This window comes from Cetorhinus maximus, chromosome 10 (assembly GCF_964194155.1).
Source record: "Cetorhinus maximus chromosome 10, sCetMax3.hap1.1, whole genome shotgun sequence".
Classification (NCBI taxonomy): Eukaryota; Metazoa; Chordata; class Chondrichthyes; order Lamniformes; family Cetorhinidae; genus Cetorhinus; species Cetorhinus maximus.
In genome coordinates, this window is record NC_135888.1 from 78069318 (window position 1) to 78085926 (window position 16609).

Consider the following 16609-nt stretch of genomic DNA (forward strand, 5'->3'; position numbering starts at 1 on the left):
ATGTGTAGCATGAGAAACACATGTAAGTAAAAGCCCAAAGCATAACAGTATCATCTCTGAACGTCTGCTTCTGGTTTTTTAGGCTACTTTATTGCTATCAGCAGTCTTGCAGTAACCTCTCACTAAAATATGATTGGCATTGTAACCTTACTCATAAAAATAAGTGCAGTATCAATGTAGCAGTGCTTTGATTTTTACAAGTTTTGATTGTGTCATATTTCTAATGCTGTTATTTGGACGCATTCAGTGAAATTGAAATACTGGAGTACCAATTAGTATCTTTGATGTTATTATTTGACTTCTTATGTATGTCCAACTAATTGTTAAATCCTAATATATCTATACTGCAAACCACTTGTTACGATCCCCATTGGAACCAATAACTTTTCAAAAGAAAGGAATTCCCTCAACGCCAACAGAAAAAAGTTCACTTTATAAAACCTTTACTGTAACAAAATAAACCTAAATCCATATAATTCAAGCATTAATTAACAGGCAAATGATACTTCAAATAAAAAGGTAAATTTCACTTTAAATTGTGATACAACAAAGATACATGTACAAAACTACAAATACTCCCTCCTCAGAATATATGACATTAAACGCAGCTACTGAATCCTTCTGTATTTCACAGGTGGAGCTTTGGTTCCTTTACTAATACAGGAGGTAGAGCCCAGGCTCCTTCAGACAGCAGACTCGCAACACCCGATTTCCACAGGCCCCCAAAAGGCATGTCCATCCCAACCGTTACTGCTCTGCTCCTAGAATCCTTTTTGGTCTCCTTTGCTAGCTGTGCCATGACTTCCCATCTCAGCTGCCTTACACCCACAGCTTTACAGTCCTTGTCCTATTCTCGGAAAACTCTCCCTGCTTCTTTATCAGGAGATCTGTGTCTATGTTCTGTAGCTGTGTTCTATTCCCAGCTAAAGAACACCACTGTAATTCGATGTTCAGTTACCTGTCTACTTAACTTTTGCTTCACCTAACTCTCATTTTCCTAGAACCTAGATCACATGAGCACTTCTCAGAAGTACTCTCAACATTGCCAGGAACCATTTTAACTTAATTTCACTTTGGATTTAAAGGGACCTTCACAAAAGTAAAAATACAGGCTTTTTTGCAAGGCACAAGGTGGTTCACACACTGTAAAGGCAGAAAACAGAATCAACAAGTTAGACTACTTGGGTGTAAAATTCATTTGCATAGCACCACTTCTAGTGACACTCAACAGTCCCGCCTGCAGAATTGTAGTGTGTGAGGCTACTGGAGTGGCTTACATAGGTACATCCCCTGCGTGCACCGAAGTTGCTGAACCTGTGTGATCATGAAGTTACTGACGTCAACAGATTAATAAAATGCCTGGATATCAAAACTGGTCAACAAATGTACAGGGAATAGCTTCTATATTTATTCCTGAAACAACAAGCATTGGTGAGCATGATGGGGCTATTTAAAAGGTCACTCAACAAAGTGCTTTTTACTTACTTGTGCTCAGACCAAAATTGGTGGAAGCTCTGTGCTGAGTTGCCACAGAAAGGCAGGAAATTAATTGTCTTCCATAGGTATGGGGGGCAGTAGTTGCAATATGCCACTTGCTCTGCAAGGTGAGCAGGAGTTGCAGAGGAGGAGACAGAAAGGGGAACCTCTGCATGTGGAATAAGTACAATTAGAAGTTGAACAAAGTGAAAAGGGCAGAGTCTTATGATCTAACAGTTATGGAGTGATAAGCTCAAAAGGTAGAAAGCTGGATCACATATTACACCAGGAAAAATATTGAAATCTTAACATCAAAGATATAATAGAAAAAACATCTATGCCTGAATCTTCTGTTCAGCGTGTGGGGGCGGGCTCCACATGGTGACGTGTAAAGTGACGTGCAGTGATGTCAGGCGTGTATCCCGACGTCACCACGTGTCATTCCGATCTTCAGCACCGGAGTTGGCAGGATGTCCACCGAACTGTCAAAGGCCTATTAAGGCCATTATTAAACTAACTGAGGTACTTGTCTGGGCTGCCCATCCAACCTTAAGGTTGGCGGGCAGGCAAAGAGTCCAGGCAGCCTTCGCATTCTTCATGGAACTTCATCCATGGGCGGAATGACGTTTCATGAAGGTTTTATAAGTCTAATAAAAAATTTTATTAAAATTCATTGACATGTCCCAGCTCATGTGACACTATCACATGAGGGGACCTGTCTGAAAATTTTTTAAAATTCTTTTCTTCATAATCAAAAGTAATCTCCTTGAGGCAGCTCCTTGCCTCAGGGAGATTTCTGCGCTCTTTTGTATGCACGCGTGAAAGAGTGCATGCCCCAACTCTCCCTCCTCCCCCCGCCCACACAGGTAGTGCTAAGTGCTTCCGGATTCGTGTCATGCTGGGCGGGCCTTAACTGGCCCACCCACGCAAAATGGCGGTGCGCAGCCAATTGTGGGCGGCGATTGGCTACGTGCCCGCCCACTCCCAAACCGCCTGCCCGACGGGGAGAAAATTCTCCCCCTAGAAAGTGAGAATATAATAAAGAGTAATTAGCACAGATTTTAGAAGGGAAGGTCATGTTTGGCCAAATTTATTGATTTCTTTGAAGAAGGAACAGTAGGAGTAGACAATTGTAGTGCGGGAGATGTAATATGTATGGCCTTTCAAACCACCTTCAATGAGGTGAACTCATGACTAACTTGAGGTCAGGGGTCAAGTAGCAGAATGAATAGCAAACCGGCTACAAAACAGAAGTCAGAGAGTAGAGGTTAAAGGTAGTTATTCAGACAAGGTGGGATCAGTGCTGGGACCACAGTTGTTTACCATTTAAGTAAAAATCATCCTGTCCCGCCGAAAGTCAATGGGCTTTTGACTGAGCCACTGGATTTCCTGACAGGGCCAGAAAAATCCCAGCCTTAGATTCGTGAATCAGAAGTACTGTCTCAAAATTTTGTGGATTGCACCAAATCAGGAAGTATAGTTAATACAGAGGAAGATTGCAGCAAAATAAAAGACGTTAAACTTACAGAATGGGCTTGTAAATGGCCAATGAATTTAAATTTGGATATGTGCGAGGGTACATTTTTATAGGAGGAATATGGCTGCCACTTCTTCCTTGGAAAATAAGAATTTAAATGGCATAGGAATACAAAGAGATCTGGTTAAGGCATGGAAGGACAGCTCAACCAAGCGGAATGTCCATCCTGTGGCACGTGGGGAGTCGTGGACACTTCTCATGGCCCAGACGAGCCCATGTGCAGGAAGTGTCACTGGCTGCACAAACTTGAGCTCCGCATTTCAGAGCTTGAGCAGCGGCTGGAGTCACTGAGGTGCATCAGTGAGGTAGAGAACTACGTGGATAGTACATTCAGAGAGGTGGTCACACCGCAAGTTAGAGGCAAGCAGGCAGATAGCGAATGGGTGCCTGCCAGGCAGTCCAAGAGAAATAGGCAGGTAGTGCAGGAGTCCCCAGAAGTCCGTCTCACTAACCAGTTTTCCATTCTAGATATCAGTGAAGGCGATGGATCCTTGGAGGAGTGCAGCAAGAGCTAAGCCCGTGGCACCGCGGGTGGCCCAGGTGTACAGGAGGGGAGGAAGAAGAGCGGAAGGGCAGCACTGATAGGGGTTTCATTAGTTAGGGGAGCAGACAGGCATTTCTGCGGCTGTCAATGTAACTCCAGGATGGTTTGTTGCCTCCCTGGTGCTAGGGTCAAGGATGTCACAGAACGGCTGCAGGACATTCTTGTGGGGGAGGGCCAACAGCCAGAGGTTGTGATCCACATTGGTACTATAGACATAGGTAGTATGGGGGATGTGCTCCTGCAATTTAGGGAACTAGGTAGAAAATTAGCAAGCAGGACCTCTGAAGTAGTAACCTCTGGTTTACTCCGGGTGTCACGTGCAAGTGAGTACAGAAATAGGAAGATAAGACAGATGAATGCGTGGCTGGAAAGATGGTGTATGAGGGAGGCCTTTAGATTCCTGTGACACTGGCTCTGGCTCTGGCAGAGATGGCAGCTGTACAAGCCAGACGGGTTGCATCTGAACAGAGCCAGAACTGAGTTCCTTGCGGGTCGTTTTGCTCGTGCTGTTGTGGAGGGTTTAAACTAACTCAGCAGGGGTGTGGGAACCAGGAGAGAATATTAGAAAGTAATACCAGGGTGCACAGAATGCTGGGAGAGGCAGATAGCACTAAAATAGAGAATAGGAAGTTAATAAATGGAGTTGGAGTAAGGGAGCAAGTAATGAAGTCTAAATCAGGGTTACACTGCATGTATGTGAATGCACGGAGTATAGCTAATAAAATTGGGGAGTTACAGACACAGATTGCCTTGTGGGATTATGATGTTGTGGCAATAACGGAGACCTGGCTTAAGGAAGGGAAGATCTGGGTGTTAAATATTCTTGGTTACAAGGTGTTCAGAAAAGATAGGAAAGGGAAAAAGGAAGAAGGGGTGGTGTTTTTGGTTTGGTGAGTATTGCAGTGGTGGAGAAAGAGGATGTGTCAGAGGATTCAGGACAGAATCGATTTGGTTAGAGCTAAGGAATAAGAAGAGTACAATTAAATTGCTCGGTATAATATATAGACCGCCAGCAAGTGGGAAGGATATGGAGGAACAAATCTGCAAGGAAATTTCAAAGAGGTGTAAGCATCATAGATTAGTTATAATTGAGGACTTTAATTACCCCATATAGACTGGGATAGTGGTAGTGTAAGGGGCAGGGGGGGACAAGCGTTCCTAGATTGTGTTCAGGAGAATTTCCTACAGCAGCATGTGTCCAGTCCAACAAGAAAGGAGGCACTGCTAGACCTGGTTCTTGGGAATTAGGTGGGCCAAGTAGATCAAGGGAAGAATTTTCCCCCCCGTTGGTGGGGAAGTGTAGGAGCAGGCGTGGGCAGGCGCGCCTCCAATCCGTGCCCCCAATCAGGGCGCACCGGCATTTACGTGGGGGGGGGCCAATTAAGGCCCACCCAGCTTGATGTCCGCCAGGAAGCACTATGCACTCCCTGTGCGGACGGGGGTGGGGGGGAGTTCCCTCAGCCGAGTGTGCGCTCTTTCGCGCATGCGTGAAAAAAGCGCACTGATCTCCCTGAGGCTAAGTGCTGCCTCAGGGAGATCAGCTCCAAATTTAAAAATGTTAAAGAGACAAAAACAAAATTTCCCTGACATGTCTCCTCATGTGACACTGTCACATCAGTTGGGACATGTCCATCACTTTCAGTGAAACCTTTATTAAATATTTAAAAACCCTCATGAAACCTCATCCTGCCTGTGGATAAGGTTTCATGCTTTTTCTTAAGCCCGCCAGGGCTCCCGGCCTGCCCGCCAACCTTAAGGTTAGACGGGCAGGTCCACTAATTATGTTAAGTATTTTTTAAATGGCCTCAATAGGCCATTGACATGTTGGCGGGCGCACAGCTGATTCAGCTGCGCACCCGCCGACCTGAAAATGGAAATGATGCGGGGTGACATCGGGAGTTCCGCCTGATGTCATCCCACATCATTTTACATGTCGGCGAGCAGGCCCCGCCACCCACTCGCCGACCTAAAGATCCTGCCCCTAGTGGGGGAACATTTAGGGTACAGTGATCATTGTATCATAAGGTTTAGGATTACGGTGGAAAATGACATTGGTTAATCCAGAGTACGAATAATCAGCTGGCAGTGAGCAGACTTCAATGGGGAAAGAACTGAGCTGGGCCAGATAGACTGGAACCATAGGTTGGTGGGAAAAACAGTAGCTGAACAATGGGCTACCTTCAAAGAGGAGATGGTTTGGGCACAGTCCAGGTATGTTCCCTCAAAAGGAAAGGGTAGGATAAACAAATCTAGAGCTCCCTGGATGACAAAGGAGATAGAGATTAAGTTAAAGAAGAAAAAGTGTGCTTACAACAGGTATCAGGTAACAAATAGAAATGAGAACCAACCTGAATACAGAAGGTTCAGAAGGGATGTGAAAAAGCATATATGAGAAGCAAAGAGGGATGATGAAAAAAGATTGCTCTTCAAATTACAAAAAAATTCAGAAGCACTGGAGAAAATGCAAAAAAGACACCAAAACTAAGAGGGTACAATTTCCAAGAAAGACTAGACAGGATAGGGTTCTTTTCTCCGGCAAAGACTAACAGGTGACCTGATAAAGGTCTTCAAAATTATGATGGAATTTGGTAGGGTAGATGTAAAGAAGATTTGAAGTCTAAAATTAGGGTCATAAATATAAGGTAGTCACTAACAAACTCAATAAGGCTTCAGCAGAAACTTCTTTACGCAATGCTGAGAATGTGGAATTTCCTGCCACATTGAATGGTTGAAACATTGGCAAAGTTGCACATGCTTCTTGCGTGGAGCATAAGCGCCAACATAAATCTGCTGGGCTGACTGGTCTGTTGCTGTAAATTCTATTTAAAAATATTAGGCTTAAGGTGTGAATATCCTTATTAACAAATACCACTTTAATTACTGTCTTATTTTCCAAGTTTCCCTAGATCTCTTTGCACCTCTACTCTATTTGTTTCCTATTTTATTACGGTGTGTACGCTTCAAAAAAGACCTGCGTTTATATAGCACTTTTCATGACCATAGGACATTCCAAAGTGCTTTGCTCTCAATGAAGTACTTTTGAAACGTAGTCACCTTTGTATTGTAAGAAACGTGGCAGCCAATTAGCACACAAGCTCCCAGAAACAGCAATCTGACATTGATCTGTTTTGCAATGTTCATTGAAGGATAATTATTGGCCAGGAAACCAGGGATAACTCCCCTGCTTTTCTTCAAAATAGTGTCATGGGATCTTTTATGCCCACCTGGGAAGAATAAAGAAGGCACCTCCAGCAGTGTAGCACTTCCTCACTATTGCACTGAACTGTTAGCCTTCTATTTGTGCTCAAGTCCTGAAGGGAGTGGCGAGGGAGGAATGGGGGACTTGAATCCACAACTTTAGCCAGTGCTGAGGTTGTGAAAGAGGCTATATATGTGCAAGCCTTTGATCTTTTAGACTCTCGGGGCAAAATTTAATCCCCCCCCCACCCCCCGCAGCAGTGAGTTTGGAGGCAGGAGACATTTAATTGGGCAGGAGAGTGCGGTTGGGTGCCCTGCTGCCTTCTTGACTTCACCCGATTAAGTCCAGGGCAAAAAGGCTCATGGACGGCCTTCTCGCCCAGACGCAAATTGAAGCCCTTAAGTGAGCAATTAATGATGCCCACTTAAGGGCCTCATCTTGCTGCCACTGGTATTCAACCAGGGGACTTGCCATGCAGGAAGCCCAAAAAGCAAACACTGCCAGATTTGCTTTCAGGCTCGCAGTGGGAGGCACTCAGTCCCTGATCGAGGACCCAGCATTGGGAAGGGGGTCCCACTGAGAGACACCTAGCCTCCCCCACCACCACCCCCAACCTCCAAAGACAGCGACCTCCTCCCCACGATTCCCTTCCCCACGATTCCCTTCCTGCCCTCACTGACCTGTGGCCTGGGTCCTTTGGCAATCCTAGGCCTCTGGTGGGTGCATTGCCGGCAGCTATTGCTGCTCCCGGTGGAGCTGACGGGCAATGGAGAGCTGCCAACTTCTGATTAGCCGGCTGCTCGGCAGTGATTTCTGCGCCCAGGGTCCTAAATCCTGAAGAAGGCCTTCAGCTAGACACTGATGTGCACTTAATAAGGCAGGCCTTCGCCAACAGAGGCAATCAGGGGCTCTCACCAGCTCCCCAGCTGGCAGATGAGCCCCCGTCACCTGAATTAAATTCTACCCTTATTTTCCAAAGAGTCCTCCATATTTCTCCTACCAAAATGTACCATCTCACATTTATCCATATTGAAATTCATTTGCAGTTTGCATGCCCATTTTACAAGTTTATTAATGTCTTCTTGTAATTTGTTGAAGTCTCACACAGCCCTATTCAAATGGATTTAGCTTCACTGACCCCAGAGATGCTGGTTGGATTTTAATCACCCTTTCAAATATCTCCTTCATTGGCTCTGTGTCAATTTTTGTCTAATTCCATTCTGTATAGGTCCTTGAGACATTTTTTAAAGTTAAGAATGCTATTTAAATGCAATTACTTTTGTATTTGTTATAATAAAAATAATTAACTCTGGCATATTGGTAACTTAATACAGTAATATCTGACGATTTTCTTTTGTATTACTATGTAAACCTGAACTGAGTTTCACAGTAGTGTAATCTTGACTGAGATACCATCTGCTGTCAAAGTGCAGGCTGTCAAACACCAGATCACACTGACTTCAGCTTTTATTTCAAGCACAGCCCCACTCCTTCCTGCCAACCTCCCACTTCCAGCCCCCACCCCCAAAACATTGTAACATGCTGAGAGAATAGGCCCTTGTGACAAAACTGGGAGATTTTGTCTTATTAGGCTTATTTAGCTTTAGATAACAATGGATGTTCTGTTCAAAATGGCATCGGCCAGCTGTATGTGTCTATTGGATGTCTTAAAGAAATTCCCTTTGATCTGAATTTAAGTTGGTCTGTGGAGTGCTAATAAACTGTGGCTGGTTGAAATGCAAATAGCCATCATCAAATTATTCAAAAACATTTTAAATATTTGCCTGTGTCCTTAGTTGGTTGAATTTGTCCTGTGACCTCATTATTATATGTGGATGCCTGAGATTTTGTATTGTTAAATGTGTGATCTAATATTTCTGGTATTATTGATATGGAAATGCATTTTAGATTTATAAATTAAATGCTTGAAATAAAGAGCCCTTTGATCTGTTGAGCTTGATCTATCTGAACAAGTGAAACTCATTGTGAAAGTGTTTTATTTAGGCTGGTTGGCACAGTCAGCTGAGAAGCCAGCTTCAAGACAAAACATGATGTATAAACTAGAAGTTTTTGCAGCTAGGTGCAGTTTCTGAAACCAAATAAAGGCAACCTAAACATTACACCAGAGACAGAAATTAGAAATTCTCTTCACTGTGTGTTCTAAAAACATTTTTGAAGCAATAAGATCTTTATTTTCTTGTCTGCATCAAGTTCATTTCAGTTTGTTAGTCCTTTTTAAAAGGAGTTTGAAAAGAAAGTCACTCCCTTATTAGGCATCCACCCTTGAGCATATGCGACAGTTTTGTTCTTAGCTCTACTTTTGAAATGAGAGGAGGTGCAGTGCGAATACATTAAAGTCCAATTCACATTGTTACTGCAAAATAGAGTATTTGTTAACCCTGTCTGTTAAAACTCCCTGATCACAAGGGATGTGACTTACTTATAGAGAGCCTGGTGTAACCATTAAAAGAGATGCTGTTTTCAAGAAAAAGGGACTGTTCAGAAACTGTCAATTAACATCCTTCTCTTTCTCTGACCATTTGTCCCTTGTACTGTAATGTCTGCTTTTTTCACCTGACCGACCTCCTTGCTGAAATGTTTTGTGTTGGCAGTTCGTTTTTGCCTCCTTGCCTTCACTGGAATACATTGTGGCTATAGTGAGATTTGTACTAATCTAATTTGTCCAACTAAAGTGGGTAAATCTGATCAACCAACAATGTTGAGCCTTAGATTCCAGCTTTCTGGATAGGAATAAACCCCTTCATCAGCCAAAGTGTCATTACCTGTTAAATGTTTTTTATTATCTGGCAATTGAATTGCACAGATGGTTCTTGGCAACTTTTGCTTTATACCTGACCAGTCCATCAATTGGGACAGAAATGTGGGGAGTGACAGGTTAACCCCTCAAATGTGCATACACTAAGCATGCACATTTTACCTATTTTCTGATGCACCTTGTTTCAAGATGACGGCATGTTAATCCAAGGAAGGATAGTGACTAGAAAAAGTTCATCGTAAACCATTGTGAATTAGCACTTTTAAAAATGAACAGTATTTGTTATATGCTCTTAATATCCCTGACAAGTCTTTCTTTCCTTATTTTCAGCTGGCGGTCTGCAGGAAATTGCCACAAAGTTTGACAACCAAAGTGTGATGTATGGATTCTGCAGCATCAAAGACTCTGGTTCTGGCCTGCCCAAATATGTCCTCATCAATTGGGTATGTAAAAAATATCTTTTTCAGCATCTAACTACAGTGCTTTAATAGATGCAAAACGTCCACAATTAACACCAGCTTTACCAAAGAATGCACTAGAAAAGGCTCAAGAGATATAGTTTACCAGCTTCAGAATCCAAGCCTTCTTGATCATGCTTTTGTCACCTCCAAACTTGATTACTCTTTTCTTCTGGCCAGCATCCTGTGTTTGCCATTCACTAACTTTAGCCCATTTAAATTTCTACTGTCCATATCATATCCCACACCAAGTCCTTCCCATCCATCACCCCTGTACTTGCATTGTCTCCCAGTCCTCCATTAGATCAAGATTAAAATTCTCAATTTTGTGATCTTCTTGCCCCATTTCTGTAATCTCTTCCATCACTGTATCACCACCATTCACCAACAACTCTTACCCCTCCCCTCCCCCTCACCACCCTCAACTCTAAAATCTCTATTCCTATGACTTTGGTTTATTTTGAAATCTTTTCACACCCTCCATCCCTTCACCCACCTTTGATGACCTTGCTTTCAGCTGCTTAGGTCCTATGTTCTTGAAATCCCTCCTACACCCTGTCTCCACCTCCTCACTTTTTTAAGACCTCTTTAAAACTCACTTACTTACCAGCTTCCTTGCATAAAGCTTTTGATCACCTCTTTGAATAGCTCTGTCTTCGGCTTGGAGTACAATTATTTTTTTCTGTTATGCCTCTGTGAATCACCATTTAGCATTTTTAATGCTATGTAAATGCAAGTTGTTCAGTTGATGGGTATGTTTATTCCAGGCATAACTGGATATTTGAGCAGAATTATGTAATTTTACATTTTTTGAGTATTTCTCCTGCAGTCATTTTGTCTGGCTTCCCGGTTATGTGTCTCATATAGGGTCAAGGGTGCTCTTATGTGCAATACTTAGGGTCAAGTGCATGGTTATTCTGCCTTCAAGCATTGAAACTCATTCAAGGACTAGCTCTCTAATTTGCCGTGGCTTTCGTTCAGTGTAGGTCTGCCATAGCATAATAGCATAGCTCAGAATCTCTATGTTGAGACCATTGATGCTAGTTCTGACCTTCAAAGTGATTATTTCCAAGCAAAATGCTTAGCAGAATCTGCCATTGTTGATGCCAGTGTGATGAGCTCATAAAAAATTAGGATTTAAGAGTTGCCATCCAATGGATTTAGCTTTCGCCTGTTTTGCAGCAGTGTTCAGTGTGCCCCCTGCTGTGGGAAAGAGTGTAGTGCAGCCTTCATGCAGTAAATTATAGGCCTGCCATTAGTGCAATCAGTGGTTCTAAAGTGATGGAGTGGTGTCTCCCTACCTACTTTATCGTTCAACAAAATAAAATCTTTCAGTAATTCTCCCAGTGTATTGACTTGAGTTTTAGGTCTCTTGTAGGACAGTATAGCTGTATGATCAAGTACCATATCTTTATAAATATTATTTTGAAACCTTCCCCAAAATAATGCTTGAGAGTGGAAACTGTAGAGAATCATGAGCTTCTGTCCTAACGCTCCATGACTGAGCACATTACTACATATTGGCAATGCAAAAATTAAATCCATTAAATGGGATTGAATAAGCATTAATGTACCTTTCCCCACTTTTTAAATATACTTTATTTATTAACATTTCTTTCTTTCTGTCCATTTATCTTTTTACTAATGAGCACATTGCTAAGGTAATGTCTGAAAAGAGCCAAGCAAAGAGTTGCGTCTGATTAGTTGGTGAACACAGAAGTAATTCTCCTTTTCCAGATAGCTCTTCCCTTTGCCTGATAGCTCTTCCCTTTGCCAGTCAAATCCAAATAACTGCCTCAGTATGTCCTAAGGATAAACCTTTCTGTAGCTTCCCAGTCTGCATTTTGATGTGAGCAACTGTTGCTCCCATACAATCTCAAAGGTCATCTATGCTGCAGCTCCTGTCTGCCACCCAGATATGAAGAGGTGTTCCCTGTACACTCCCAAAAACAATCCCTGTTTTAGTTTCTTGAACTAGTGCAGATTTCTTGAACAAGTGCATGTGGTGTGAGAATGAGCTAAGAAATGAACTCCCTTTAAACTCCTGCTACAAATGAAGTTACAAATCTTGGCTAAAGCATTGCACTAGTGAGGTTTTGCCCTTTTTCTTTGTTCTTTAGGTTGGTGAAGATGTTGATGACCATCGAAAATGTACATGTGCTAGTCACGTGCCTACAATTGCAGACTTTTTCCAGGTAAGTGTGCTTCTTCTGGTATTTCAGATCATCCTTTGTTGTGTAAGAATAAACTGACCCCGATTTAGCTAAGTCATTGGCAGTGACATCAGATAAGTCAAAGTATACTGCTCTCAAATTGTTCAGTTCAGCAACTAGGGCATTTTTACATGTTCTGCTTCTGTAGTTTGGGTTGAAGGAGATCAAAGTCTGTTCACCAATTTCCCACACTCCATTGCAAAATCGGTCCCTTTAGTCTCACAGCAGATGTATATGCTATATGACTGAAGCTACAGAAACACCAAATGTAAAAATGGCTCATTCATTCTGATCATTGGGTGGATCTTCTAGATATAATTCAGCATTGAAGTGAAACTGCCATTTAATAATTAAAAGGCTTGGAAACCTTCAGATACAGCAATGGTTGGCCAAGAAAAATGCATGTCTTTAAAGACAGGAAATCTAATGGCCAATCCTTGGTCAAATTAAGTTAGCTAGTCAGGGCAATGAGGCACATTAATTGGTATCACCACCCGAGAACTGGTTTGGTGGAGGATTGATAGGGATGCCGTGGGTGTAGAATCAGTAATGGTACCAGTTCCCATTTGTTATGCGGTGGTTTCTGCTAAACTGCATCAATATTGATGTCAGGACTCAATTGCAATATTCTCTATGTGGAATAGCCTACTGATACTTGCAGACAAGGTTTACATGTGAAGAATAACTACTTGGGTAAAGTACATGTGGGCTGTTGGCATTGTCCAGCAAGAATCAGCACATTTAGGAGAGAAGGGAGAAAAGGAAGGAAAATAGAGGATGTGTGTTTTTTAAATACATTAAAGCTTCAAAAAAATATTCATCACCTTTTTCCCTTCTCTCTCTTCCTATCTCCAAACAGGGGGCAAATGTTATCGTTAATGCCAGCAGTCCTGAGGATGTAGACTCGACTGCTATCCGTCAGAAGCTGACCAATGGCACAATGCACATTTCGAGCCCAGTTTTGCGCCGACTCCACCTGAAAGAGGATGATGAGTTGTTGGTTCCAGTGGTGAGTAAAAGACAGAAGGCCAAATTTTTTGCCATGGAGGCAGGAACAGGAGCAGGGTTTGTTTTCAGGCCAGAAACTCACCTCCAGGGGAAATTAATTAAAGTTAAGATTTGCATGTGGGTGGGTGAACCCTTAATTAACATGCAGATGGGTTTCCTGCCCGATTAAGGGTTACAGGCCAGCCTTCAAAGCTGGAGGGCCAATCAGAGACCTTCCAACCGAAACACCCAGCTGCAGTAAAAGGTAAGTAACTGGGGATGGGAGAGATGCTTCAACAAAAAGGTGCTCTCTCTGTCACTTTTTCAAAATCTTAATTGAAAATACATAAAAAGCAGCCACTGTGGGCGGGGTATGGGGTAAATCCCTCTAAAAGGTGGTCTTTTAGCTATATTCCCATTCTGGGAGGCAGGGAAAGCCTGTAGGCCTGCCAAAAGCACTGGCATCCCAGCCTTCCAGTCAATCTGTGGGCCAGCAGCTCTTCAGTCCCAGCAGTGCCACTGAGAATGATGGCCACTGCTGGAACTGTAGCAATACCCAGACCAAACCAGCAATGGAGGCAGGAGAAAATGGTAAGTGGGGTGTGCTCGCCGGGCCCAGTCAGGCAGGACCCGGCGAGGCTGGGAGGGATAGTGATTGAGAGGCTGAGGAGAGGGTCTTCAAGTGAGGTCGGCCCTTTCTGCTGGGGCTCTCCGTGGGGCACAAGGCACCCAATCAGGAGAGACCCCCTTCCTCAAGTGAGTAGGCAGGTGGGCAGCATTTACCTGGCTTGGGCACCCTCCACCACTGGTAAAATACCAGCAGCAGTGACAAGAGGCCCGTAACTTGCCATCAGTCAGTCTCTTAAGAGTCACAGTTGGCCCAAAGGCAGGCAGGCCACCTGAAACCTACCCCACTGCTGGTAAAATACTAGTGGAGGCAGGTAGATGACAGGCACAGTGGCTCCTGCTATCCAGCAACACAGTTGTGTTAGTGTTCATATTACCTGATTTCAACATACAGAATTGTTAGGATTCTGCATGAATTTAACCACGAAGGATGTAGAACCGGAGATATTTAGCCTCTACTTCCTCTCTGCACTTCAAATGCCTGTGGGTATGACTGATTGATTCATTCTTCTGTGCTGTAAATTACAAAAAGGAGCTAGTCAAAAGTCTCAATAGTTCCTGCACAACAACTCCCTCTTGCAATACCAATTGATTTTTTTGTAAATGTTCATGTTGCAGGGCACGACATACCAGAAGACCAACGCTGCAATTGAAATGAAGCGAATCAACCGAGAATTGTTCTGGGCACAGGCAAAGGTACAGCTCCTTATTGTCACCATCTGAAAATCATGAGAGACTTTGCCAACTGTAAGAATTTCAGTTTTGAAAAGAACAATACAGATTTTAATTATTCTACTCCTACATAATGATCTTTCAGCAAGACATTCCTTGTCTGAGGAATGTACAGAACGTCACTTGAAGTCTGGTGGCATAGAATAAAATTTTAATGAGCAGTTTTGCTGACCTGGTCTGGACGGCCTGCATCGGCCCTGAATGATCAGAGTTGCCCGCATCTGCTCTAAATATCCTGACCTGGCCTGAGTTGCCTGCATCTGATCTGAATCAGTTCGACCACACAATCAATTGTTTTACTCCATTTATTTTAAACAGTTGTTTTTAAAACAGCTTTGGAACAAGAACAGAAATAACACAGCTCAACAGTTATTAGCATCTGTGGATACAGCATTCTGCATTTTGGTTGTGTTTCAGTTGTGGAGCTTTGCTTCAATTTATTATCCTCTCTTCTTGGACAACAATCTCCTTAAGAATAGGAGTGGATCACAATAGGTTTCCTGATCAGAGGTAGCACTACTCCTCCCTGTCCATTTGAAAGCAAGTTAGGTTGCAGATTGATAATGAAGATGAGCAATTGATAATTGCAATTCACTATGACCTTTACTGCTATATAAGAAATGCAATTCATCTAAAGCAGGCTTGCCAACACGCAGCTGAAGCCAGTTTATGTGGCCTCCGGAGCCACTTTGCAAAATGCCGATATGACAGGTAAGTGAAGTTGAAGATTCTGCAAGGGGCTGCTCTTCCAATCCCAGGCCGTTACTCTCCGACAAACGTGGGAGAGAAAGTTTCTGATTGAACGAGCAGTGATCACTGGCGGCAGTAAGTGTGCTGGGGGGGAGAGAGAAGATTTGAGTGGGGGTGGGGGTCAGATGAAGAAGAGAGAAGGTTCTGTGGGGCCTGGAGAGAAGGAGAGAGGCTACGGGGTCTGAGGGAGAGACGGTGCTGCAGGGCCTGAGGGAGAGAAGATGCTGTGGGGCCCAGGGAGAAAAGATGCTGCAGGACCCGGGGAGAGAGAGAGGCTGCAGGATGCAAGGGAGAAAAGGTGCTGTGGGGCCCAGCGGAGAGAGAAGCTGTGGGGTCCGGGGCAGAGGCTGTGGGGCCCAGGGAAAGAGAGAGGCTGCGGGGCGCAAGGGAGAGAAGGTGCCGTGGGGCCCAGAGAGAGAAAGAGAGAGAGAGGCTGCGGGGCCGAGGGAAAGAGAGAGGCTGAGGGGGGGATAGAGGCTGTGGGGCCCAGGGAGAGAGAGAGAGAGAGGCTGTGGGGCCTGGGGAGAGATGGAGGCTGTGGGGCCTGGGGAGAGATGGAGGCTGTGGGGCCTGGAGGGAGAGAAGGTGCTGGGAGGCCCAGGATAGAGAGAGGCTGCGGGGCTCAGGGAAAGAGAGAAGCTGTGGGGTCCGGGGGGGTGCAGAGATGCTTCGGGGCCCAGGGAAAGAGAGAAGTTGTGGGGCTCAGGGAGAAGGTGCAACAGGACCCAGGGTAGAGAGAGGCTGGAGGGAGAGAGGCTGCGGGGCTCGGGGAGAGAGAGAGAGATGCTGCAGTGCTCAGGGGGTAGAGAGAGGCTGCTGTGCTTGGCGGGGAAGAGTGGCTGTGGGGCCCAAGAGAGAAAGAGAGAGGCAGCGGGGCCCAGGGAAAATGTGCTGCGGGGCCCAGGGCAGAGAGGTCACCACAGGGCCTGGGGGAAGAGAGGCTGCAAGGCCCGGGCAAAGAGAGGGATGCGGGGCCTGGAGGGAGAGAAGGTGCTGTGGGGCCCAGAGGAGAGGGAGGAGCTGCAGGGCCTGGGCAGAGAGAGAGGTTTTGGGGTCTAGGGAAAGAGAGAGGCTGCGGGGCCCAGGGGGAAAGAGGCTGCAGAGCCTGAGAGAGAGGCTGCGGGGCCCGGGGAGAGAGAGAAGCTGTGGGGCCCAGGGAGAAGGTGCTACAGGGCCCGGGGGAGAGAGAGAGGCTGGGGGGAGAGAGGCTGTGTGGCTCGGGGGTAGAGAGAGACGCTGCAGTGCTCAGGGGATAGAGAGAGGCTGCTGTGCTTGGTGGGGAAGAGAGGCTGCGGTACCCGAGAGAGAGA

At 44.7% G+C, this 16609-nt stretch overlaps 1 protein-coding gene across 2 annotated transcripts in view; it reads left to right on the forward strand.

The window, feature by feature from the left end:
* Positions 1-16609, forward strand: part of dbn1 (drebrin 1) — a 209842-nt gene that overhangs the window by 149759 nt on the left and 43474 nt on the right. For both annotated transcript variants that reach the window (XM_078550640.1, XM_078550641.1), the window contains 4 exons: positions 9863-9975; positions 12111-12185; positions 13063-13212; positions 14436-14513. In XM_078550640.1, the coding sequence (XP_078406766.1) occupies positions 9863-9975; positions 12111-12185; positions 13063-13212; positions 14436-14513 (416 nt within the window). The remainder of the gene's footprint in view (positions 1-9862; positions 9976-12110; positions 12186-13062; positions 13213-14435; positions 14514-16609) is intronic.